This window comes from Narcine bancroftii, chromosome 4, assembly GCF_036971445.1.
Source record: "Narcine bancroftii isolate sNarBan1 chromosome 4, sNarBan1.hap1, whole genome shotgun sequence".
Classification (NCBI taxonomy): domain Eukaryota; kingdom Metazoa; phylum Chordata; class Chondrichthyes; order Torpediniformes; family Narcinidae; genus Narcine; species Narcine bancroftii.
The window spans coordinates 6,079,146-6,106,597 of NC_091472.1; the positions used below are offsets into that span (position 1 = coordinate 6,079,146).

Here is a 27,452-nt window from a genome sequence, read left to right on the forward strand (position 1 = left end):
TTTTCTATTGCAGAATAGTAATGAACCTCAGGACTTCCTTACCCCTGAGAGTTGCATTCAAAATGAAGAGAGATCATAGAAGTGAGGGCTCTGGCCACTCGCCAAGATGAGGAGGTCTGGGGAAAATGAGGAGATCTGGGGAAGATCAGCCATGATATTGTTGAATGGGGGAGGGGAGGGGAAGTGTCGTGAGGGCCTAAGGGAGTTCTCTCCTGTTCCTATTGCACTCCCATGGAGAATCACAGCAAAGGTGAATGGAGGTCCCCAATCCAAGCCGTGACCTTCCCCGCACAACCACCCTGGAGCTCCACCCCCCCCCCTTCACCAAATGGACAGCGGCTGTTCATGAAGGAGGCATCCCACCACCTTGTCAAGAGCCATTAGTAGGGACCTAGACAGTGGTACTCGATTAAATGAAAGAGCCTATCCTTTCCCTTGAAAAATCATACAAAAGGACTCATGCTCTGTTCAATGAGATGGCAGATCACACACCATTAGATTCAGGGGAAGTTTCTTTCCCACTGTTATCTTTTTTTCAAACATACAGCATGGTAACAGGTCCTTTTGACCCACAAGCCAATGCTGCACAATAGACTTTCAATCCCTGGAATGGTGGGAGGAAACCAGAACCCCTGAGGAAAATCCAGACAGACACGGGGAGAATGTCCAAACTCCTTACAGACAGCGCAGGATTCGAACCTTGGTCCCAACTGCTAGCACTGTCACTGTGTTGCGCTAACCTTGTAGCCCTTATCTGACTCTTGAATGAAGCTCAATGATGTTGCCTTTGTGCCATTCCAACTGATCTCCCTGCAACTCCGCACACATGTAGGGGTTTGACTGCTGGATAGCACGCGAAACGAGCTTTCTCCTGGAATCTTGGACTGAACAGAAGACGTGGAAGAGACTAAAAGGGCTGAATGATGGCCTCCTTTGTTCCAGTCGTGCGGCATTGGGATCTGGCCAACATTCACCGGGGGTCTGGACAAAGAGTTACATGATTGTACGCTAAGACAGCACACTACTTCACTATGAACACAAGGACATGAGAAATAGGAGCAGGACTCAGGTTTGAATCTGGCGCTATCTGTAAGGAGTTTGCACGTTCTCCCCATGACCTGCCTTTGGTGCTTTGGTTTCTTCTTAACCTTCAAAAACATATGGAGTTGTAGGTTAATTTGGGTGTAATGGGGCAGCAATAAATGACCGGAATTAGGCTTCTACCTGTTTTGTAAATAAAACACAAATAAAATATAAAAATCTGGTCTGCTATTCAATAAGATCTTGTCCGATCTGACCATGGACTCATCTTCACCTCCCTGCCTGTTCCCACAATCTTTAATCCCCCTGCTATTTATAAATCTTTCTGTTTCTTAAATACATTAGGCAGAGAATTCCTCTCTGGGAGAAGCGGTTTTAGTGCAGTAGTTAGTGCTATTACGGTGCCAACTACCTGGGTTCAAGTCCTCCATGGCCTGTAAGAAGTTTGTATGTCCTTCCCGAGTCTGCGTGGGTTTCCACCGAGTGCTCCGGTTTCCTCCCACATTCCAAAGACAGATGGGGTTAGTAGGATAGACTGGTCACATGGCTGGAAATGGGTGTCATGAGCTCATGGAGTGGAAGGGGCCATTACTGAGCTGCATCTCTAAAAGCAGATCCTCCTCATCTCTGTCCTGAATCTAACCCTCCCCCCCCCCCACCCCCGAGTCTTGAGGCCATGTCCCTGGGTTCGCGTCGCAACTCCCAGTGGAAACAACCTCCTTGCTTCTATTCATTTCAATAACATTATACGTCTTTAAAAGATTCTCCTCATTCTTCTAATGGTCACTTGTAGGATGCAGGCTGCTGGTTACTGAGGTCAAAGGACTCACACCTGGCTGTAGACTGCTGGAGACTGGATGGAGCGGATACCAGGTATCGGGACCGGGATACGAGAGGGCGCTGGAGGGTTCCTAACCGGGTCAGAGGCATGCAGCTGGAACTCAGGTGGCTTGGGGCTGAAGGCTGAGGAGGCTACAGGAGCGCTGGAGGTGAAGCCATGGACATTCGGTTAACTGCGGAGACTCTTTTGCTTCTCTTTCTCTGGCTGTTACAGACTCTGGGCAAATTTTTGCTGATAGTGAACCTTTGTCTGCCAGTGGTTCTTTCTTCCCACTCATCCCTAGGCCATCGGTGCTCCGTCATTAGTGAGGGATTGCTTAAGGTGGGATGTGAGTGGCAAAAAAAAGTCTGTGGTAGACTAAAGGAAATTCTGTTTTATTGCATGACAATAAAATAATCTTGAATCTTGAAATCCAACAAGTATGGTCTCTAACTCATCTTAAGTTGATCGTCTCATTTCTCCAGGAAACCTGGAGCAAGGTTGGGAGAGGAGAGAACTGGCCTGTGGATCTCTTACCAATCCCGGTGAGGTGAGCTCTCTGGCTGCCTTCCACCACGTTGTCTGGAAAGGTAAACTGAACTGTCTTTTTCCCAAGTTGGCCGTCCCCTTCCAGCACCAGGAGGAATGCCTTGGAGAATGACTGCTGTATCCCTGCGGCCTGGAGACAGGAATGCAAGCCCAGTTAAACATCCTCAGATTCACCAAGATATGGGAATCTCTGCCAACAAAGGTGATGGGGTGGAATCAAGTCACAGAAAAGTTGGGATTACATTTCAGATTTATTGTCAAAGTATGTACATGGCCTCACATACAACCCCGAGATTCTTTTCCCAGTGGGAAAGGCAGAATTACAACTATTGGTCATGCAAAAAAACCATACTCAACATACACGTGTACAAATAGTGTAAACAAACCGACTGTGTGTGGTGGTCCACCACCAGCCTACTGCAGGGGCCAACCTCTGTACCTGCAGAAGTTTAAGGGGGACAGGACAACACCTGGCCGGCTGCCAATAAGTCGGCCTGAATGGATCAAGCCCCACCCAGTCAGGTGTCAATCACCCTCCGGGATATAAGCCTGTACTGGCCACCCAAAGCCCGACACTGAGTTGCTGCAACCACAGCCAGCCTGGCTCTGTGGAGGTTTTTGTGGATTAAAGCCTGTTGTTCAGTCTTTACCTTGGGTGTGTCTGATTCAGTCTAACAGCACACCACACTGTGCAATAGAGAGAGAGAGAAAAAAAACCCACAAAATGCAGAGACCTTAAATGAGTCCCTGACTGAGTTTATTGTTGAGGAGCTTGATGGTGCAGGGGGAGTAACCGTTCGGTGTCGAGGGAGGCTGTTGATAGAGCACTAAATATAGAACACACAACAGGGGCGGACGGTTAGTGCGACGGTGTTACCGCACCAGAGATTGGGGTTCAAATCCACTGTTTTCTGTAAAGAGTTTGTACATGCCTGCGGGCATTTTCCCCAGCTGCTCCAGTTTCCTCCCACCATTCAAAGTGTATGGGGTTGGGAGGTTAATTAGGTGTAAATTGCAACAAGGGTTTCATGGATCAGAAAGGCCCACTATCATTCTGTGTAGATGAAATAAACATTAAAGCACAGGAACGCCCCTATAGCCCACAAAATCTGTACCATTCCTCGTGTCAATCTGACTAATCCCATCTGCCTGCATATTGCATGCATTCATTCCCTGCCTGTTCACATGACTGCCCAAATGTCTCTTAAATATTGCTCTCTTATCGGCTCCTACCACCTCTTCTGGCAGTTCGTTCCAGGCACCCACCACTTTGTATTAAAAAAAAGCTGCCTATCTCTGCTGTGACGGCAGCGCTGCCACGGGTGCAGACCCAGGACGGCAGAGAGAGGAGACGCAGAGCTGCTCCGAAGGGATCAATGCTGGTGGCTCCCTGTAGGATTTAAATGCCCTGTTAAAGGAGCCGATGGCGTTTGTAAGTAAAATCCTGCATCCGCCAGGTCTGTACCCAAGGTGGTGGCGCCTGCGCTGGGCAGCGGCCTCGAGGTGCTGCAGACTCTGGGGAGAAACGGACTGGCACAGGGCACCTGAAATGGTGAGAACTATCTTTGGCCCATGATGTTGTGCAGACCTGTAAAAACCCTCTTAACGATCTAAACCTTTCCTCCCTCACACCCATAATCTTCTGTAGCGGCCAAACTCTCCAATTCTTTTACTTGAGCCTTGTTAGGCCGGCTTGCCGCTTGGTTCCCGCGAGCGCCAGAGGCATCCCACGTTACTTTTACTTTTGGCGGCCACCTTCGTTGTCATGCGCGTGCGCGCGGTTCCAGGAGCATGCGCAGTGTTGTAGTGCCGGGTAGGAGCATGCGCGATGGGGGAAGAGCGCGAATCGGGAGTTTAGTTAGAGTATTATAAACCTAGAGCCATACAGAAGGTTACTTGTCCTGCATATGTATTGTTTGTCTGTCTGCATGTGTGTTATGTCTGCTTGTGTGTCTGGGTGTTTTGCATCGAGGACTGGAGAACGCTGTTTCGTCAGGTTGTACTTGTTCAATCAGACGAAAATAAACTTGACCTGACTTGGTGCCATAGAGACATTTAAATGACAGAGAGGACAGGCACATGGATTAAAGAAAAACAGGGGTTATGGGTGTGAGGGAGGGAAGGGTTAGTTCGTTGAGTAGGTTTCTATCATTTGGCACAACATCGTGGGCTGAAGGGCGAGTACTGTGCTCTAATATTCTATGTTCTACTGTCGATATTCTATGTTCTGTGAAAGAAATTACCCTGGTCGATTTGTGTCGCGTGTCTTTCCCACACATCCGCTTTTCTGGCTGAAAGGATTATTCCGATCGCTGGGCTTGCTTGTAGTTTTTTATAAGTTTAAATCAACCCAGTGTTTATGGGCCAAGTTAAACAATCCCCTTGTGTCTGCCTTACAGGGATTGCTCTCAGAGATTTGGGCCATGCATCATCTGTAATACATTTGTAAATACTGAACCAATTCAACCTTACTGCTGGCTGCACCTTGAGGTAAAAGCCAAAGAGGATCCAAGTGTGTGGCTGGGCTTGCAAATATTGGAGGCTTCGTCAGATGCAGCTGGCTGGCTGCGATGAGAGGGTATTGCATCTTCTATCTGGCTCTGGCTCAAAATCCTCGCTGGCACTTAGGCGTGGCCTTTCCGAGGAGACGTTCGACCATACCGCAGGCCTTGGGGACATGGACCTCACTGGCGGGGTGGCCAGTTCTCGTCTGACCTCCTGAACTATCTGGTCTGGGTGACCCGGTTGGCATAGCGGTTAGCTGGAGTTTGAATCCCGCTCTGTCTGTAAGGAGTTTGTGCGTTCTCCCCGTGTCTGCATGGGTTTTCCCCAGGCTCTCCGTTTTCCTCCCACCGTTCAAAATGTACTGGGGCTGTAGGCCAATTGGGTGTAATCGGGGAACACGGGCCCATGGGCCGAAATGACCTGTTACTGTTCTGTAAAGTGATTACTGGGGGTGGTTTCAGGAGAAAGAAGACGCGTCAGCTCTGGTGAAGTCAAATAAAGGCCAATGTTGGGAGAGGCCCTTCAGTCCACCACGTCTGTGGTGAACATGCCATTCTGACTGATGCTGCCTCTACAGGTTAGACACAGCATGGTAACAGGACATTTTGACCCTGAGTCTGTGCTACCCAATTAACCTACTACCCCCGGTACATTTTGAAAGCTGGGAGGAAATCAGAGCCCCCGGGGAAAACCCACGCAGACATGGGGAAGACGTACAAACCCCTTACAGAGAGTGCAGGATTCAAACCCTGGGCTCCGATCACTGGCGCTGTGACAACGTTTCACTAACCAATACGCCGACCGGGCCACCCCATGTATCTGTCATAATGTCTCTTAAATGTTGCTGTCAGTACCGGCTTCCACCACCACCTCCGACAGCACTTTCCATCACTCTCTATGTTGAAACATTTGCCATGTTATATATTCTCAGGGCCGGCAGAACCATTAGGCCCAATTAGGAAGAACTTTCAAGAACTTTCCTGAGTGGTAACCATTTACATTTTGAGCACCAAAGCCTGGTGAACTTCATAAATGTTAAATTCTGTGCACAGTATAAGAAATGCCTGCAACCAGTGAACTTGGAGGAGTGAGAAGTGAGATTGGACTGTGAATCAAAGAACTTTTCTGAACTTATACACACATGACAGGCACGTGCGCTAAGAATTAGAAGGGGGTTAAGTTAATAGTGATAAGTTAAAGTGTGATTCTGTTTTCATGTTTAAAGATAATTAAAAGCAACTTTTGTTTAAGTAACCATTTGTCTTGGTGAATATCTATCCCTGCTGGGTTTTGGGGTCCTCTGAGCTTGGAACAACTGCAATCGACCCCAGTGCATGCAGACTTTCTTGTTTCACCTTATCTAGACTACATGTATGTGAGCATTCTTAAGAACCTCTTCATCTGATTCATATGTGCACTTTCACTCCGAAAGGCGTGGAGCCAAAAGCAAACCTTACCTTCACTAAAATGTGCCTGGTGACTGCGTCAGATGCAACTGCAGATGTGGCCTTCGCTGTGACGGGAACCCTTCCGAGAGCCTTTGGAGTTAGAGGAAAGTGAAAGACATGGGACTCCTGGCTCCTGACAAGGCCGCTCTGGCTGCTTGGCGAAGCGTTCCTGTTCGGCACAGCCGTGAGCTCGAAGAAGGTGCCCAGCTCCACCGTCACATTAACCTGGGCAGTGAAAAGGAAAGGCGCCTTTATCCAGCTGACAGACCGGCGTCTCCCAACCTACCGAATCTTTCACTCAAGTCAGCCCAAGTTCACCGGACGCACAGTTCGGACTTTGAACTCGCATCCTGATGGAGGACACGGACTGCTCCAGGCCCTATGGCCCACGATGTCTGTGCTGACATGATCCCAAATTAAACTTGAACTCTGCTGCTTACACAGGACGTGTACCCCGCTCTTCCAATTTCTTCCCAATAGCTATCAGGCTCTTGACCTCCCCTCATTACACTAATCAGACACCACGAAAGGACTGCCTGCACTATTGCAAATCACATTTTCAGCATTTAGAGATCTCTGAATATTTATTAATCCTTGTCTTTTTGTAATTTAAAAGGGGCGGCACAGTTAAATTACCAGTTAGCGCAATGCTATTGCAGCGCCAGTGACTCGGGTTCTCATCCCGCGCACTCTGTGAGGAGTTTGTACTTTCTCACCACGTCTGCTTGAGATTCCTCCAGGGGCTCCTCTTTCCTTACACCGTTCAAAACATAGAGGGCCAGCAAGGGCCTGTGGGCCGGAAGGGCCTGTTACTGTGCTGTTTGTCTAAATTCAATTTGTGCATTCTAATATAGTCCTTTTCTTTTACAAAGTATCTGCAGCAAGTAAGAATTTCGATGCATCTTTACATTTTATAATGTCATTAAAGTCATGTGTCTGTCGAGAAGCCTCTAAAACACTGTTATCTACATCTGCTTCCATCACTCCAACTATTTCAGTCAAAGTTTCTCCATCATAATACCTTAAGTCTCACCACTTAGCGGCAGGAAGATTGATCAAAGCAAAATCCTATACCTGGGTTCTGAGGAGGGTTAGGGAGCTGGAACGTTGCTTGTCAGGGACCAGGGACTGCGCTGACAAACCTGCCTCACCCCTGACCACACTCCCTCCTCCAGAGGGGAAGGTTCAAGAGAGTGAAAGTGGCCACCAACATCCCAACTGGACACTCAACACCTCCTCACTTGTCAGGAAGGCACAACAGCGACTGCACTTCCTAAGAAGACTGAAGCGGGCAAGTTACGACGGGAGATCTACCGAGAGCGTCCTGGCCGACTGCCTCACAGTGGGGTACCATTGCTGCTGTGAAATGGATGGCAGAGAGGATCACTGGGGTCTCCTTTTCCCCCTCCCCCACAACCCTGACGTGATCTACCAGGATCACTGTCTGAAGAGGGCACGTAAAATCATTGAGGACCCCTTCCACCCTGCACACGGCATCTTTCTGTGTGGAGGAGGTTGATATAGGTTGGCACAACATTGTGGGCTAAAGCTATGATAGTCTGTGTTCGATTTTCACCCATCCACTCCCACTTATCCCAATCCACTATCCCATTTAAGGCTCCAATTATCTGAAATTATCTGAAGGAAACACGGGATATTTCCCAGCTGTACGAGATAGACAACAGACTCGCCAAGGCAAAGAGCGCCTTTGGAAGACTACACAAAAGTGTCTGGAAAAACAACCAACTGAAAAACCTCACAAAGATAAGCGTATACAGAGCCGTTGTCATACCCACACTCCTGTTCAGCTCCGAATCATAGGTCCTCTACCGGCATCACCTGCGGCTCCTAGAACGCTTCCACCAGCGTTGTCTCCGCTCCATCCTCAACATTCATTGGAGCGACTTCATCCCTAACGTCGAAGTACTCGAGATGGCAGAGGCCGACAGCATCAAATCCACGCTGTTGAAGATCCAACTGCGCTGGGTAGGTCACGTCTCCAGAACGGAGGACCATCGCCTCCCCAAGATCGTGTTATATGGCGAGCTCTCCACTGGCCATTGTGTCAGAGGTGCACCAAAGAAGAGGTACAAGGACTGCCTAAAGAAATCTCTTGGTGCCTGCCACATTGACCACTGCCAGTGGGCTGATATCGCCTCAAACCGTGCATCTTGGCGCCTCACAGTTCGGCGGGCAGCAACCTCCTTGAAGACCGCAGAGCCCACCTCACTGACAAAAGACAAAGGAGGAAAAACCCAACACCCAACCCCAACCAACCAATTTTCCCCTGCAACCGCTGCAACTGTGTCTGCCTGTCCCGCATCGGACTTGTCAGCCACAAACGAGCCTGCAGCTGACGTGGACATTTACCCCTCCATAAATCTTCGTCCGCGAAGCCAAGCCAAAGAAGAAGACAGTCAAGTATTCAATGCACGATCATCTACCAACCGATGAAACAGCCTTTCTCCGGACCACAGTGTACAGCACATGGTAATCACATCAGCCGTCAGTGTGGCCCTTGCAGTAATTCTGGCCCCTTTCCCTCTTGTTCCCCTTCCCTCTCCCCTCACAGTTTCTTTGCCCTTGCGATAGTACAGATCTATCACCAATGCACATAGTGTATATAGTTACAATCGCTTACAGCGATTGGCTGAGAGCTAAGCCACGCCTACTGTCTGGGCCTTAAAGGGTTGTGTCCCTAGCCAGGTCGGATCATCCCGGACTGGTCGGCCACCTGTGAAGAGCTCCTGTCTTTTGCTAATAAAAGCCTTGGTTTGGATCAACAAGTCTTTGGTTCTTTCGACGAGCACTACAGCCCTTAAGGCTAAACTTTACAGTGTTGAGATGCCTAGCAAGGACACCGTGGATTCACATGCACGTCAGACAACTTAGGGAAAATTGGTGAACCAGCAATTTATAAACCTCCAAAAATTTTAAATTTAAATGTAGATACACAGCGTGGTAGCATGGCCCTTTCGGCCCACGAGCCCGTGTCGCCCAATTGACCTACAACCCCCTGTAGATCATGGAGGGTGAGTGGAAACCGGAGCCCTCGGAGGAAACCTATGCAGACATAGGGACAACATACAAACTCCTTACAGATAGCGTGGGATTCCAACCCTAGCGCTGAAACTGATAGTTATGTGGTTACTGAGATGATCAATCCATTCCCAGCTGTTGAACCAATGTGCCCCAGATTATCTGGTCAGACGGCTGGATAATTGGTCTGGCACCAACACCACAGCTCAACATGAATCAGGCTTGGTGGCTTAATGCTGATGGGAATACCCTTAACTTCCTGTTATTATTGAGACACTGAGGACAGAATTGATTTGTGTTCCATTAAACTTTGTTACATTGCATTCCCCAGAAGACCTTGTGTGTGCAGATTCTGGCTGATCAGTATTCCAAAGTCACTGCAGCTCCTTCTTAAACTCACCCACCCCCCCCATCCCCCACCAACATCCCCAAGTGAGTGCTGGATTGGGAACGGATGCACAGATTCCAAATTAACCCTGTGTAGGGAAATCCACTCCACATCCTTGCCTAACCCTGTAACCTTTCACCCACTTGCTGATCATTTCCATCCACCTCCACTTGAGCATGTTTTGCTTGCACCGTGTTTTGAGAACTCCAAAGGTTGACGGTTGAAAGAATTTGGCCTCAAATGGATGGACAACCCTTTATTTTCATCCAAGTGTCCCCTTATTCAGGATTCTGCCTGAAGAGGAAGAATCCTCTCCACATCCACCTTATCAAATCCCCTCAGGATCACTCATACCTTGAAGAAGGGCTCAGGTCCAAATGTTGGTAATATATCTTTCCTTCCTACGGACGCTATGAGACCAGTTGAGTTCCTCCAGAGTTTCTGTGTTTTCACTACAGTCTCGCCCCTCAGGATCTTATTAGTTTCAATCACCCATTCTCCGTTTTCTGAACTTCACTGGATTTGAACCCTCCATTTTGGGTATCAAGTCTGGTAAATCATGTCTGAACACCTGAGGGGTTCATCGACAAACTTCGACAGACTGGTTGCATCCCAGCTTGGTTAGGGAATTCGACTGCCCGGGAAAAGAGAAGGCTGGTGAAGGGAGCAAACATGGCCAGGTCCATCGCAGGCTCCGCCCTCCCATCCACTGCCGACGTCCATGTGAGGTGCCGCCCCAAGAAGGCAGCCAACAACATAAAGGAGCCCCATCACCCTGGTCACAACCTCTTCTCACTACTGCCTTCAGGCAGAAGGTAAAGACACCTGAAGACCGGCACCTCCAGGGACAAGAACAGTTTCTGCCCAAAAGTTATCAGGCACTTGACCTTCCCCTTGTTACACTAATCAAGGTCTGCTCCGACAGCACAAAAGGACTGTCTGCACTGTTGCAAAGTTTTTTTACATTTTACATTGTAAACATTTGGTACCTATCTATCTTTTTACCTCTTTTTTAATTCAATTAAGAGTATTCTTGTAGTTGTTTCTTTTAGTTTATTTTTGCAAAGTACCTGTTTATTGCAGCAAGTGAGAATTTTGGAGCATTTATACATTGTGCGCTGCATATGGCGATAAACTTGCTACATTATCAACTGCTTTGAAAGTGTTAACATCCTTCAGTGCAGTGGGCATTTCTGGGCATTTACTGGGTGGCTACAAATCCAATATAATCTCAGTGTTCGGAAGCATCTTTAACAATGTGCTGGGCATCAGAAAGATCTAATCATTTCATTGCAGTACCAACATATTCATTGAGGTCTGTGCCCAAGGGCAGTGCCCACGGACCTCAAGGGGTGTGGGCTCCAAGGAAGCAGCGGACCGTTGCAGGGACCCAGAACAGAGAACATCTCACCGCTTAGACCATGACGTTTGGGAGAGGGCTCCATAGGGGGAAACCACACCAATGGACCAGCGCACGTCTTGACAGTCAAAGGACTCATTTCAGGCCTCTGGCTGCTCGAGAATGGCTCGTGGGAACTGGTTATCGGGACTGGGATCGTTGAGGGTGCCACGAGGCTTAATTATTTAGAGTGAGGACAAGGTGGAGGAGAGTGGTGGGAGAGGGTGACTGGTTAGATCTCTGGTCCAGAAAGAAGCAAAGTGCTTTATGACCTTCTGTATGGGGTATCGAGATATAAAGGGACTGGACATCAATCGTAAAGATGAGGCGGTCCAGTTTGGGGAATCTGAAGTCAGTGAAGAAAGGGCATGTGAGGTATGAAGTAGGGAGGGATTGGACCAAGGGAGAAAAGATAAGTCAAAGTAAGATGAAACTAGTTCAGAGTGGCAAATGAGTCTACCTGGATGGTTGGGTTTGTGTATCTTGGGTAGAAGGTGGAAACGAGCAGTGTGGTGATGGGAAACGATGAGGTTGGCAGCCGTGGATGCCGACAACAAGCAGGGATTCTGAAGGGCTCCGATCACATTGAGGGCCGAGGAGGGAGACTCAGACGCCTGAAGCTCGGGTTCACTACCAGGCTGCACAGGAGGCCGTGTGGGTACAGAGATGACAGGAGTGCAGTAGATGGCGGCATCCAGAGACACTTGACTCTCCAGGGGGAAATCTTTTTAGTTTCACATCCTTCTCTTGAAAGTGGTACCCCTTACTGTGGGCAGGCACAGGAGAAGGTTTTATTGTGTATTTTCATGGACATGTCCATGAACAGAATCTTGAATCTGAAATCTGGTAACACGTTACCTCCAGGGTCCGCTCCAGGTAGTTGAAGATGCTTATTTCCAGGATTAATTGTTCACCTCTTGTCACAGAGTATGGGAGGTGTAATTTCAAAAAGAAAGACTTGAAGACCTCCAACTGTTAATCAGAAAATGCAGAGACATTGTTATCTACATTCATCTGAAGCACAGTTCACAATAACCGTCAATAATCTGTTTCATTTTGGAACTAGAATATGGAACATTATGACAACCTAGATAAACCTGCTCAACAAATTAAACCCTCCCTGCCTCATAACCCTTTATTTTTCTTTATTCCATGTGTCTGTCTAAGAGTCTTTTAAATGCCCTAATGTTTCAGCATCTGCCACCAATTCCTGGCGAGGCATTCCAGGCCCCCACAAGACTCTGGGTAAAAAACAAAATCCTATCCCTGACGTCTCCCCTAAACGTTACAAAGTAGATGTAGAAAGGTTGTTTCCCACGGTGGGAGAGCCTAGGACAAGAGGGTACAACTTCAGGGTTGAAGGATGTTCGCTTAGAACAGAGACATGGAGGAATTTCTTCAGAATGGTGAATCTGTGGAATTTGTTGCCGCAAGCAGTTTTGGATGCTGGGTCATTGAGTGTATTTAGGGCAGAGATTGGCAAGTTCTTAATTAACCAGGGCATCAAAGGTTATGGGGAAAAGTCCAGGCAGTGGGGCTGAGTGGGAAAATGGATCAGCTCATGTTTGAGTAGTGGGGTGGACTTGATGGGCTGAATGGCCTATTTCTCCTATCTCTTATGGTGACCCTTTATTTTATACAGATATCTTCTGGTGTTTGCCACTCCTACTCTGCGTAGGCAATCAGCTATCTGGCGTTTTGACCACGTGTCCAGTCCACCTGGCTTGGGCTTTCAGCAAAAGGGTGCAGACGCTGCAGAGCCCAGCTCCTTCCAGGATTTCCGTGTCGGGGAAATCCTGCCACCTGACGTGGAGGAGTCTGCGGAAACAGCTCAGGTGAAAGTGGTTCAGCTGTTTGGCGTGTCTGCTGTAGACAGTCCAGGTCTTACTGGTGTAAAGGAGGGTGGTAAGGACCACTGCACAGTAGACCTTCAGCTTGGTGGTAAGGCTGAGTCCTCTCCGGTCCCAGACATTCTCATGGAGTCTCCCAAAAGGCAGTGGTGGCTTTGGCAATCCTGTTATCCAAGGCTGACTGCCTCCACCCTTACTGTCCTTGCTTTTAACCGGAATATTCTTTTGTTGAGCATTGCGAAAAATCTCTTTGAAGGTACCCCACAGTTTCCCAATTGTCTCTCCATATCACCTGCGTTCCCAATCTATCCTCACCAACTCCCCTCTCATTCCCTTGCAGTTTCCCTTTTTTTTTGGCATTGCCTACTGGTTTTTGACCGAGCCATTGCACCCTCCACTTGCATGAGAAGCTCAATCATACTGTGACCACTCTTTCCAAGAGGATCCCTCGCCAATTTCACCTGTCGTGGACTAGGTCCAAGACAGCATGCGCCCTTGTAGGTTCAGTTACAGGCTCTTCAAGTAAACCATCCCCTACACATTCTATGAAATCCTCCTCAAGACCAACCTGACCCACCCAATATTTCTTGGTTCACTGCCTGCTTCACTGTAATGTGATTATTGGATTGCCTATAGAATTCCACCCCCCCCCCCCGCCCTTTAACATTCTTAATCTCTACTGAAATCGACTCAACATTTTGCTCCCTTATACCTTACATTGTCTCTCACTATTGCCCTGACCTCATCCTCAACTAAGAGCACACCCCAACTCCCTTACCTTCTTGCCTGCTCTTCCTTATTACCTGATGTCGTTGGATATTTAATTCCCAGTCCTCTCCATCCTGCAACCACATTTCTGTAATGGCCCTCTAAAATCATACCCCCTTGTACTGATGTGTGCCACAAGTTCACTGACCTTGTATTGGATGCTACAGGCATTCAGATAAAGTGTCCTTATGCCCACTGTGCTTTTACAATAATCCACTATAGGTCATAAATAATCCTCTGTGGATTGTTTTGTTAAATGCTATAATATTAATTCATCTTCCTTCCAATGTATCTCTAAACACCGAGAGATCTGAAGAATTTTTCTGCTTTGTTGATAGCATTTGTTACGGGCCCAGAGGACCCCAAAACCCAGCAGCAATAGAAATTCACCAAGACAAATGGTTACTTAAACAAAAGTTGCTTTTAATTTTCTTTAAACACAAAAACAGAATCAAATTTTAACTTATTACTATTAGCTTAACTTAACCCCCTTCTAATTCTATGCGCACCGTGGAGGACACGCCGAACTTGCCAAAGACAGATGTTACGGGTGTGATGGGAGGAGAAGATCTGGATGTAATTGCTATCATTAAGGAGGTCGTACTCAGAAAACTTGAGGGTCCAAAGAGGGATAAATCCCCTGGTTCTGAGTAATTCATCCCAGGGTACTGAAAGACATGGCAGAAGTTATAAGCGAGGCTTTCGTGATGATTAACCAAAATTCTCTGGACTCTGGGCAGCTCCTCGTGGATTGGGAGATGGTGAATGCCTCGTCACAATTCAAAAAAAGGATGTAGGCAAGAGGCAGGGAACTATAGGCCAGTTGGTTTAATACCTGCAGATGGGAAAAAGCTTGAAGCTTTTATTAAAGAAGGAATTGCTAGGCATCTGGAGCAAAATGGCTCCATCAGGCAGACACAGCCTGTATTCAGCAAAGGTAGGTCCTGTTTGACAAATGTATTGGTGTCATTTGAGGATAGAGGAAGATAGAGGGGAGCAGGTGGACGTTGTTTACCTGAATTTCCAGAAGGCGCTTGATATGGGTGCTGCATAAAAGACATACAGAAGATAACAATGCATGGAATTGTGGGTAATGAATTAGATTGGATGCAGGATTGGTCAACCAAAAGGAAGCAGAGAGTTGGGGAGCAGGGATATTTTTCTGGCTGCCAATCGGTGGTGTGCGGGGGCTGTAGGGCTCGGTGCTGGGCCTGAAACTGTTCATGGTATATATAAAAGATCTGGAAGAGGGGACAGAGTGTGGCGTATCTATGCTTGGTGATGGCACTAAATTGAGTGGAAAAGCAAATTGTACGGAGGATGCAGAGAGTCTGCCGAGAGATGTCGATAGGTTAAGAGAATGGGCAAGGGCCTGGAAGATGGAGTACAATGTAGGCAAATGTGAGGTGATCATCTTTGGAAGGAAGAATGGAAGATCAGAATATTATTGAAATGGCAAGTGATTGCAGCATGCTGACATGCAGAACGACTTGGGAGTGCATGTGCATGAATCGCAAAAGGTTGGTTTGTGGGAGCAGGCAGGTTTACTAAGACGGCAAATGGTACGTTGGCCTTCACTGCTGTTGGGATTGAATTTAAGAGCAGGGAAGTCACAATGGAATTGTACAGAGTCCTGGTGAGATGGCTTCTGGAGCACTGCATGCAGTTCTGGTCTCCTTACTTGAGGCAGGATGTCCTGGCTTTGGAGGTGAAGCAGAAGAGGTTCACCAGGTTGATTCCAGAGATGTAGGTATTAGCCTATGAGGAAAGATTTAGTCATCTGGGACTGATCTCGCTGGAATTTAGAAAAATGGGAGGGGGTCTTATAGAAATATATGAAATTATGAAAGCCATTCATAAGATAGAGGTAGGCGAGTTGTTTCTATTGGTGGGGGAGACCAGACCTCAAAATCCAGGGGAGTAAATTTAGGACAGAGATGAGGAGGAACTGCTTTTCCCAGAGGGTGGTGAATCTGTGGAATTTGCTGCCCATGGAAGCAGTGGAGGTGACCTCAGTAAATAGATTTAAGACAAGGTTGAATAGATTTTTACGTAGTGGGGGAATTAAGGTGTGGCACGATCGATGCCCATTCGCAGACACAAACCAAGCAATCAAAGGCTTCATTGATCAGAAAACCTTGGCATGCCTCTACACGTGGCTGGCTCACGTCCAAGGCAGGTATGAGGGAGGAGACTAGGACTTCAGCCTTTATTAGGGGATCTTACGGGGAGGAGCTACAGGGAGGGGAAAGGCAGCCCATCCTGCCCAGCCCAGCGAGGTCATGCCTGCAGTATCACGTTCCACCACATAAGGGTTATGGGAGGTGGAGATGAGCCAATCATCAGATCAACCATAAATAAGGTGAATGGCGGAGCAGGCTCGACGGACGGGATGGCCGACCCCTGCTCCTAATTCTTATATTCGTCTCTTACACAAATAAAAGGGGGAAATGCAACAGCCAAGTTACAACCAGGAGGATCCATGAACAACACCGATGCAGCAGAGCAAAGGATGCACCCGTTCTTCCTGCAGGTTCTGGGATAGTACCGTTGGGTGATTGGCAGCCCCTTTCAGCAGTGCGGGATCCCTGGAGATTGCACAGGAGTAGTGGCCCAGAGTTATGTCTCTACTTGCTCCCCGTGCTACAGCTGTAACACCTAGGGAGTCAAACAGCAGGGGTCCGAATGACGAAGAACAAGAGGGGTGGGCCACTGAATAGTGCTAGATTCTGTGTTTTAACTCCAATGACAGCGTCTGCAGACTTGAATTTTAGGCTTCATGACTTGACTTGGTTCCCCAACATTTCCCTCCATCAGCTTGATCCTGGGGCCATCTGGTGGCCACAGTTAAATATTACATCCCAATCAGGTAAACCTGACGTCGAGGTTGAGGATGGTGGCCTTCATTCCGTTGATCTATATATGGGCTCCCAGGAGGCTTATGAGTCCAAACTTGGCTTTTAAAGTTCTTCTGTATTCAGGACCAGCCGTTCCAGATGGCAGATCGGGCTTTGGATGTTGCTGTCCTCTCTTTCCATTTACTTCCCTTTTCTTCAAGGTTCTGCATATCTGTTGACTTCGAAAGTTGCTGTTCCTTCTCGGATGATGGTTCGACAGAGTTTCCTGTCCTTGACATTGGCTTCCCAAATGTTGATGTCAATGTTACATTTCTTCACGTTGGCTTTTAAGACGCCTTTTCTGTTGTCCGCCTCTTTTACGTTAGCCTTCTTTAAGGTGGGAGTAGAGGAGTTGCTTCGGCAGACATTGGTCTTTCATCCGATCTACATGACTGCTCCATCGTAGCCCAAAGATTGACAGAAATCTCTCTCTCCTGTATTCTATGAGAGACCACAGGGTCTTTCAAGTAAAGTGGCGCAGTCAGCTTCGTGGTTAGGGCAACGTTATTACAGCGCCAGCGACCCGGGATCGAATCCAAATCACAGTCTGTAAGGAGTGTGCACATTCTCCCGGTGACCTGTGTGGGTTTCCTTCCATGTTCCAAACACGTACCGGGTCATTAGGCTAATTGGGTGGCATGGGCTGGAAGGGCCTATTACCGAGCTGTACCTCTAAATATAAACAAAGGGCAGACTGCAAGTTGAGGAAGCTGCAAGAAGATCCAGTTCTGCCCCGGTCAAGATTTACCTTTTCCTCTTCCTCCCACCCTATCTCCTCGAAGGATGCAATACCTTTCTCCCTATTTCTACATCATCGCCGCAGAGGGATCTTGGAGTCCGAGTCCATGGGATGCTCAAAGCAGCTGCGCAGGTTGGCTCCGTGGTTAAGAAGATGTACGGTTTATAGGTCTTCATTCATCGTGGAATTGAATTTAGAAGTCGAGAGGTAATACTGCAGCTGTATAGGACTCTGGTCAGACCCCACTTGGATACTGTGCTCAGTTCGGGTCACCTCACTACCAGAAGGATGTGGAAGGGTGCAGAGGAGATTTACAAGGATGTGGCCTGGTTTAGGGAGCATGACTAACGAAAACAAGTTGAGTGAACTCGATCTATTCTCCTTGGAGAGACAGAGGATGAGAGGTGACCTGATCAAGTTGTGTAAAATGTTGGGAGGAATAGATCGCGTAGAGGCTTTCTCCCAGGGCTGAAATGGTTGCCACAAGAGGACAAAGGTTTAAGGTACTGGGGAGTAGGTACAGAGGAGATGCAGAGAGTGGTGGTTGGTGGAATGGGCTGCTGGCAACGATGAGGGAGACGGATACAATAGGGTATGTCACATTTGTGGCCCGAAATATGAAGTTAATAAAACATTAAACACAAGTTTTATCAGGTAAACTTCTTAGTGGCTTTATTCTCCCATTTCCTTTGTTCTCTTGCTTGTGTTCTTATCTCTCTCTCATACCACGTGACTTCCGGTATATCTCATACATATTCATTATCATGACATCCCTCCTTTAATCAGAAATAAACTTTACCTTCACTTACCAATATCCCTCGGAAACTTACAAACATCGTAACTAATGGTAATACTATAACAACTACATACAATTTACTTCCTACAGCACTCATACATGCACTTTATGATATAAGATTAAAATACTGTCCCAAAGTTCTTATTAAAACTATGGCACAAAGTCTTCGTATCGTTTGGGCGCTTTCTGGTTTCGTTTCGGCCTGCCTGCGATATTGTCGTCGCTTCTCGGTTGTTCACTCTCGGCGTCGGAAATACTGCTCGCCACGGCTTCGAGTGTTTCTGGCGCTCTAGTCACTTCATCAGGAGTGCTGGTAACTGCCTCTGGAACATCATCAGGTCTCTCAGTTTCAGCATCTCGTATTGGCCTTTCAACCTCTTCGTTCGATGTATCTCTGGACTGGTACATTTTTACACCTGAGACATTTCTCTTATACAGGATTCCAGTCGGAGACTTGACTGTCACCATACTGCCACTTCTGGATACGACAGTATAGGGTTGATGGTAATAAAGTGTGTCTAGCTTACCACCAGTTTCATGCCTCACTAGAACATTATCTCCTGGCATGATGTCTGAGTACTTGGCTCCACGTTTCGAATCTGTGTACAGCTTTGCTGCACCTTTCTTTTCAGCATCGTGGTCCCTCATCTCCTGGTCGTCTCGGATTTCCTTTATTTCTGGCATTTTTGTGCGGATTTTTCTCCCAAAAAATGCTTCTGCAGGACTTTTTCCAGTGGTTGCATGAGGTGTTGCTCGATAGACAGCCACATAAGATAGCAATGCTTCTCGCCAATTTTGTCCTTCAGCATGTGCAATCCTCAATCGTTTTTTCAATGGACTGATTTTGTCTCTCTACTTCTCCGTTGACTTGCGGCCATTTCGGAGTTACTTTATGATGGTGGATACCTGTGGTCCTCATGTATTCCGTAAATGTCTCTGAAATGAATTGTGGACCATTGTCAAAGTATAATGTAACAGGTAATCCATATCTTGCGAATATCTCTGCTAATGCTTGTATTGTTTTTTCAGTGGTTGTGGACTTCAACACCATGTACTCATAGTATCTGCTGTAGTAATCTATCACTACCATAATTGATTCACCCGTCGGTAAAGGTCCAAGAAAATCAACAGCTACATCGATCCATGGTCCTGTCGGAAGTTGCGTACTCCGGATCGGTTCTGGCGGATTACTCCTACTTGTGATTTGACATCCGTGACAAGTTTTAACAAATTTCTCTGCGTCTTTATCACAACCTGGCCACCATACCTTGGTCCTGAGGTTTTGCTTGGTACCAACAATACCTAGGTGTCCTTCATGCGCTAAGGATACGATCTTCGGTCTCAATCCTTGCGGTATCACCAATCTGCAACCTCTTAATACACACTGTCCGATGCAACAAAGTTCGTCTCTAATGGGAATGTAAGCCTTGTGAGTACACTTGTCCCATTGTCCACTCTGTATGCATTCTCTTACTTCCATGAGTTCTGGATCACGTTCGGATTCTCTCTCGACTTCCTTCGTAGTCACAGCTTTCGGTGTCGACTGAATAGCTATGAAGCGTACAAAGCTCTCTGTTTCTGTTCCCAATTCTGATTTGGATTGTGGACCTCCATCCTTCACCAATCTGGACAGCGGATCTGCAATGTTTGCTTTCCCTGCTATGTGGATTACTTTATATTTGTAGGGTTGTAGTCTGAGTACCCATCTCTCTATTCTGGCACATGGTTTGGATCTAGGTGCATAGATCACCTCTAATGGCTTATGATCTGTGAAGAGTTCAAATTCAATGCCGTATAAATAAGCATGGAACCTCTCACAGGCCCATACAAGTCCGAGTGCTTCTTTCTCTGTCTGAGAGTATCTTCTTTCCACATCTGATAACGATCTGCTGGCATAGGCAATGATTCTTGGTCGTCCATCATGCATCTGGACCAACACGGCTCCTAAACCAACCGGGCTGGCATCCGCTATGACTTTGGTTGATGCCGCCGGATCGTAATATCCAAGAGTTTTTGTATCTGTCAGGCTTTGCTTCAGCGCTGTGAACGCTTTCTTCTGCTAAGATCCAAAATGAAATGGTACACCTTTCCTGGTTAGTTTCCTTAGTGGTTCTGCCACTGTAGCGAAATTAGGAATGAACTTTGCACAGAAATTGACCAATCCCAGGAAACTCCTCACCTCTGTTGCGTTCTGAGGTGCACGTGCCTCTGCAATAGCTTTCACCTTGGCCTCTGCAGGGTTTAGTCCTTCCCGTGTAAGTCTGTGTCCCACGAAGTCCATTTCTGACACACCGAACTGGCACTTGTTTCCATTCACGGTAAGGCCTGCTTCCTGTAGTCTAGATAGTACACGCCTCAACCGTTTATCATGCTCTTCCTTCGTTGGTGCATGGACTATGATGTTGTCAGAAATGTTGGCAACTCCAGGAATGCCTTGAATCACTCGATGGATTTCATACTGGTAGATCTCCGAAGCTGCATTAATTCCAAATGATAGTCTCTTGTAACGATACAATCCACAGTGAGTCACAAATGTTGTCACATCTCGGGAACCTGGATCCAGCTCTAATTGATGATAGCCCCATTTTAAATCAATTTTTGAGAATACCTTGCTGGTAGTTAGTTCTTGAAGTATTTCCTCCACCGTTGGTATAGGGTGTCGTTCTCTAATTATAGCTTCATTGGCCATTCTCATGTCAACACATAGTCTTATGTCACCCTTTGGTTTGGGCACAATCACTACTGGGCTGACCCATTGTGTTGAATGTTCCACAGGTTCAATAATGTCTTGTTCGATCAATTCTTTAATTTTGGCTTCAACTTTCCCACAAAGTCCAAATGGAGTTCGGCGCATTGGTTGTGCTTTGGGTTTGACCGTTTCATCTACCGCTAGCTTCAATTGTCAACCTTTCAGCTTTCCTACTCCTTGGAAGACTGCGGGGAATTCTTGCTTCATATCCTCGTATGACTGAATTGAATTGACACAAGCTCCAATATGAAGTATTGCCAGGTCTTGCGCTGTGCTTCTACTCAGCAATGGTTCTCCCCTCTCTTCTATGACCATAAACTCTGCTTCGGTGTACTTATCTCCAGCTTCAACAGTTGCAGTAAAACATCCAATGGTCTGCAATGGCTTGGTTGCTGTGTATGGATACAGTTTCTTGGAACACTTCTTTGAGGTACAGATGATCTTTTTCCTTTTCAACTTCTCCCATAAATGTCGATCAATCACATTACTGTCACTGCCTGAGTCTACAATGACCTGCACTGTCACTCCACCAATGATCACTGGGACCTTCTCATGATGTACTTCATTCAACGTAAATTGGTAACAACTCTGTTCCTCCTGGGTATCATCATCGTCACCGTCTATCTGGCGAATGGTATCTTTCTTTCCAGGATACTTTCCTTTCCCCCAGGCTTTGCCTTTGGAAGTTGTACTCTTCCTCTTCTGGTCTGCATTGGACTTGCTTTTGCACTTCTTTGCAAAGTGGTCCTTACCTCCACACTTTCTGCAAACTTTGCCTTTGGCCGGGCAATATGGGTCTTTTCCAAAGTGACCTCGGTTTCCACATCGATAACACTCCACGTCCCGTGTCGACATATATCTTGGCTGGTTATGGCGATGTGAGAGCCTCTTAATTTGCTGGCTTGAGTTGTCTTTCAGGGTCATGGTATGAAATTGCCCTTCAACAGCCTCTAATGCAGCAGCAATGGTTAAAGCATCGGTGAGTTCCAACTCACTCCCTCTTTCCAGTAGACGTCTTCTGAGTTTATCTGATCTACAGTGCTGTATGACTTGATCCAATAATTGGTTGTCCAAATCAGCTGGCATGTATTTGCATCCAACAGCTAGCTGGCGTAGTCTCGTCACGTACTGAGCAATTGTCTGGCCATCTTCTTGTCTCGTTCTCCGAAACAAATGGCGTTGAAATGTAGCATTCGGCGTCACTACATAGTGTGCATTTAATGCATCTACCGCTTTCCGGTACTCATCCTTTCTTCCAGTATTCAAAAGTGTCTTAAATGTTTCCCAAACTGAGGGTCCTGCAGTGAAAAGAAGTAACGCCCTTCTCTGCGCTTTTTGTTCAACTGTACCGGTATCTAGAAATAGGCCACGACTGTCGGCGTAGGATTCAAATTCTTCCAGCCATGCCTTCCACCTCACACTTACAGTGCTTGCATCACCCGTTGGGTCAAAATGATCAATTCCACTATGTGTTAGAAAGTTTGCCCCAGCCATGAGGAAATATTCCAGCCCCAAAAGTACTGAGACAAAGAGAAAATTCTTATCACCTTGAAGTTCTCTGTAATCCTCTGTAATCTTGTTTAGTCTTTAATTTTCTTCAAGCTTCTTTCATCCTCGTCGCCACTGTCACATTTGTGGCCCGAAATGTGAAGTTAATAAAACATTAAACACAAGTTTTATCAGGTAAACGTCTTAGTGGCTTTATTCTCCCGTTTCCTTTGTTCTCTTGCTTGTGTTCTTATCTCTCTCTCATACCACGTGACTTCCGGTACATCTCATACATATTCATTATCATGACAGGGTCTTCAAAGACTTTTGGATAGGTGCATGGAGCTTAGAACAATAGAGGACTATGGGTAAGCCTAGTAATTTCTAAGGTAGGGACATGTACTGCACAACTCTGTGGGCCGAAGAGCCTGTATTGTGCTGTAGTTTTTCTATGATCCAACTACTCGCAATACATCTGAATGCTCTTTTAAATGGACCATGGCTTCCTTTCTACTGTGGTCAATAGTGCCCTCTCCCACATTTCGAGGTCAAGGTCTGCCTTCAAATGCCCCGTCCCTCCAAACTCAACAAGGATACAGTTCCTCTTGACTTCACGTTTCACCCCATCAGTCCTTGCCTGTCCTCATTTTACATGATCTATGTATCGTTCCTCAACAACTTCTACAGAGGCTCCATCAAGAGCAGATTTGCTGGATACATCACAGTGTGGGATAGGAGCTGCTCTGCTCAAGGTCAGAAGTAGCTAGGGAAGGTGGTGAATGCGACTCAGAAGATTACCCAAACCTCCCTCCCCTCCATGGACTCCATCAACATCTACTGCTGGACAGTGGGGAAGGCTTTCAAAGCTTGCAGTGCGATCTGAACCAGTAGGAAATCTGGATGGCAAAATGGCAGATGGAATTTATTGTGGACAAGTGCTACAATTTGGGAGGATAAAGCAAGGTAGGATGTAGACGGTAAAAGGTCTGGGTGCAGGTCAGTGGGACAAGGCAAAATAATAGTTCAGCACAGACTAGATAGGCTGAAGGGCCTTTTTCTGTGCTGTAGTGTTCTATGGTTCTACCAGGATTACTTACTGTTCATGAAGGATACTAATCAGTTGGATGTGAACGTAGGGGGTATAATCTGTGAGTCCGTATATGACTCCGAGACTCTGGGGAGGCTCTCTTTTGCTTCTCTCTCTCGCTGACTGTATATGATAATAAATTGAATCTGTGTTGCTATTGTGGATAGCAAGAAAAGTTGTCTTATCCAACAGAAGATGTCGGCAGAGCAATGGCAGATAGAACTTAATCCAGCAAAGTGCAAGGTGAAGCCTTTTGGGAAGTCAAATCGGGGTAGGATAAGAGGAATGTTGATGAACAGAGGAATATTGGAGTCCAGGATGATAGCTCGCTGAAACTCAAAGCACAGGCAGAGAGGATGGTGAAAAAGGCACGTACTGTGTTTACCTTCATAGACTGGGCACAGTAATACAAATGTTATACTGTCATTCTGGTCCTGACATTCTCAACCTTTTTTTTTTGGCTATGGCCCCCTTCGGACTCTGCTCAAAGTTCATGGGCCCCCTTCCCTGTGTCGCCAACTTGTTGGCTTGTTCTGTACTTCTCTCCTCCCAAAAAATATTTTATGGTTTCAATCAATCCGTGGGCCCTATTAAAGGTCCTGTGGCCCCCAAGGGGTCATATGGACCCTGTTGAGACCACACATGGAGGAAAGTGTGCAGGTCCGAGTTGTCACACAGCAGAAAGGGTGTGGTTGTGCTGGAGAGAGTGCAGAGGAGCTTCACCCGGGCATTGCCAGGATTAGAGGACTATTATTTTATGTCAGTCTCACTGTCAAACAGTAGCCTGTAACCATGACATCACCACAAATATTAAAATTAAATTTTAAATTTAGAAATACAGCACGGTAACAGGCCATTTCAGCCCACGAGCCCGTGCCACCCACTTACACCTGATCAACTTACAACCCCTGTACGTTTTGAAGGGTGGGAGGAAACTGGAGCTCCCGGAGGAAACCCATGCAGACATGAGGAGAACGTACAAACTCCTTACAGACAGTGCTGGATTTGAACACCAGTCCTGATCACTGAAGCTGTTACAGTGTTACGTTAAACGTGCTGGCCCAATACACTGCATTTCTGTACTGTACTTAGTTTGATTATTTATGTGATTATTATCCAGACACCGTGCATTGTCTGCTTTGGTACGTGCACCACAGTCTGGTGAGATGCTGCTTCGCTGCATTGTAGACGTACAATCGGACGATACTCAACTTGAACTTGAACACACAAATCTCCCCACACTCCACCCATCCTTACTGAAGGTCTCAAAGTCCTTTGTTTCTTTCTCAAGTACCCACGTTTGTGTAATGCACTAAAATCACAGCATCTGTAGACTTTCCTCCCAGCAAACTCTTCTTGCTGTTAGATCCTGCTCGATCAACCAAACTGGAATATCGGGCTACCTGACTGATTGCTTCACCTGTGGAAGGTTTCAGACACTCACCTGAGCAGGTGTCAACGCCAGCTGAAGGCCACGGCTTTTGGAAATTGCGAACGCACTGGCAATCCAGGTGGTGAGAGAATCGGGGACGGTCTTCTGGATGCTAACCTCTGAACTTGGACTACAAAAGAAAACAGTGCAGGAATAAGTTGACGTCTATTTATCAGATTTTACCCTTTTCCAATTCATTCCAAAACAATGGTTTTCAAACTGCCCCCCCGAACTTACATTCCACCTTCAGTGATCCCTCTGTGATTAGTAAAGGATTGCTGAAGGTGGGATGTGGGTGGGAAGGCAAGGTTGAGAACCTTGCTCTAGACCCAACTGTTACTGAAATATTTTGCTTGGGAAAAGTGGTCATTGGCCCAATTCCTTTGGAGTACTGAAACCGTGCACATAACGAGTCAATGAGGGACGATTAAAACAGCGGTTTTCAAACTTTTTCTTTCCACCCACATCCCACCTTAAGCAATCCTTTACTAATCACAGAGCACCAATGGCACAGGGATTACTTAAAGTGGAATGCGAGTTTGGGGTGGGGAGTTTGAAAACCACTGTTCTTAAAGGTCGATTCTAACAGCTGGGTGGTGAAATGTATTTACTGTTCTGTGCTGCTCTGTGTATAAGTGGCTGGTCCAAGGATGATTCCAGCCTCTATAACCCCTCCCCCGTGACCTGGCCATAAAAGTCAACCTCTCTGCCCCCTTCCATTCATTCAAGCACATGGAGCCCGCTGAAATCTAATGTGTATTAAAGCCTATGGTTCCTCCCTCAGCCTTTGGAGTCACTACCAGTGTGGATCAAGCTAAATACAGTAGAAACAGAATTTATGGTCATGAACAAGTCACAAAATTTGGTGTCTTGCAGCAGCGTCACAGGGCAAACATTCACATAAACCACCTCACAACAAGAAATATTAACAGCGTGCAAGAAAAAGTCAAAGTGAGGCAGTGTCTTTGGTTCATCGGTCATTCAGGAATCTGATGGCAGTGGGGAGGAAGTCGTCCTTGTGCCACTGAGGACTTGTTTTCAGGCTCCTGTACTTTTTTTCTGATGGTAGTAGAATGCATGGCCTGGGTGGTGGGGGTCCTTGAGGGTAGAGGCTGCTTTCTTAAGACCCCACCTCATGGAGTGAAGTCTGGTGCCTGTGATGTCGCAGGCCGAGTTAACAACCCTCTGGAGTTTTTTCTTGCCCTGAATGTTGGCGCCTCCGTACCATCCAGTGATGCAACCGGCTAGAATGCTCTCCACGGTACACCTGTAGATATTTTTGAGAGTCTTCAGTGACATAACCGAGTTTTCTCAAACTCTTCACCGAGTGTCGCCGCTTTATAATAGAGAACAACATTGGTTACAATAAAAAACAGATTAATTAGCACTGAGCCAGGGTAGCGTGAGAACACAGCTGAGGGGTTCATCCAGGAGCCTGATGGCTGCAGGGAAGAAACTGTCTTTAAGTCTGTTGGAGTATGCTATCACCCTTGAGCCTTCTCCCAATGGATGGAGGGATGTGATGGGTCCTTCAGAGTGTTGGCTGTCTTTCCCAGGCAGCGGGAGATGCAGATGGAGTCCATGGAAGGGAGAGAAATTTTAATTTTTTTTTAACTTTAGATATACAGCGTGGTAAACAGGCCATGTTGGCCCACAAATTTGCGCCGCCCAATTTACAACCCATTAATCTACACTCCCATTAAGTTTCGAATGGTGGGAGGAAACCGGAGCCCCCGGGGGAAACCCACGCAGACCCGGGGAGAATCTGCAAACTCCTCGCAGGCGGCGCAGGATCCGCATCCCAGCCCCAATCGCTGGCGCTGCGCTCACCACTACGCCAACCGTGATGTTTAGCGCCACATTCACCACCTTCTGCAGCTTCTCCCGACCTTGAGCGGAGCAGCTCCCGTCCCCCAGGGAGTGTGCTTTCGACGATGGTCCTGTAGAAGCGGGAGGGGGAGGGGGGTGGGGGGGGTGATGCCAAACTTCCTTTGTCCTCTAAAAAAGTGGAAGCATTGGTACTATTCTTGAATCGTTGCTTCATTCCAGTTGATTGAGGTCTTACTCTTAGAGTAAGAGTCCAAGATCAAGGATACGAATGGAAATCTTGGCCTTGGATGCACATAGAAAAATCTATCTCATGGAACAGGAAGAACAGTTAAGGATCTGGGTACACAGAATAATGTAATACTCAGGTAGAAGCTCAGGCCCTTGACCCAGTGAACAGTCGAGCAGGAATAAGCAGCTGGACGGCTACTCCTGATTTTATATCTTGTCTTATTATTTCATATCCTGACTCATTTGTTGTGCTTCTTTCAGACATCAAGTTGACACTTCACCCCCATTTTACTTGACTTGTACCCCCCACCCCCCTCCCTTCTGCCTTGATCTCCTTCCCCAATGTAAATCCCATCCATGTTGGTCTTCAAACTCTGACCGTTCTCCAGACTCCACTGC

The 27,452-nt window shown here is 47.0% G+C and overlaps 1 protein-coding gene across 1 annotated transcript in view; it reads right to left on the minus strand.

The window, feature by feature from the left end:
* The window catches only part of cd109 (CD109 molecule), a 490,209-nt gene that overhangs the window by 86,544 nt on the left and 376,213 nt on the right, over window positions 1-27,452 (minus strand). Inside the window, exons 19-22 of the mRNA XM_069930693.1 lie at window positions 25,008-25,125; window positions 12,048-12,161; window positions 6,373-6,588; window positions 2,399-2,540 (exon numbers count right to left, since the gene is read on the minus strand). Of these exons, the coding sequence (XP_069786794.1) occupies window positions 2,399-2,540; window positions 6,373-6,588; window positions 12,048-12,161; window positions 25,008-25,125 (590 nt within the window). The remainder of the gene's footprint in view (window positions 1-2,398; window positions 2,541-6,372; window positions 6,589-12,047; window positions 12,162-25,007; window positions 25,126-27,452) is intronic.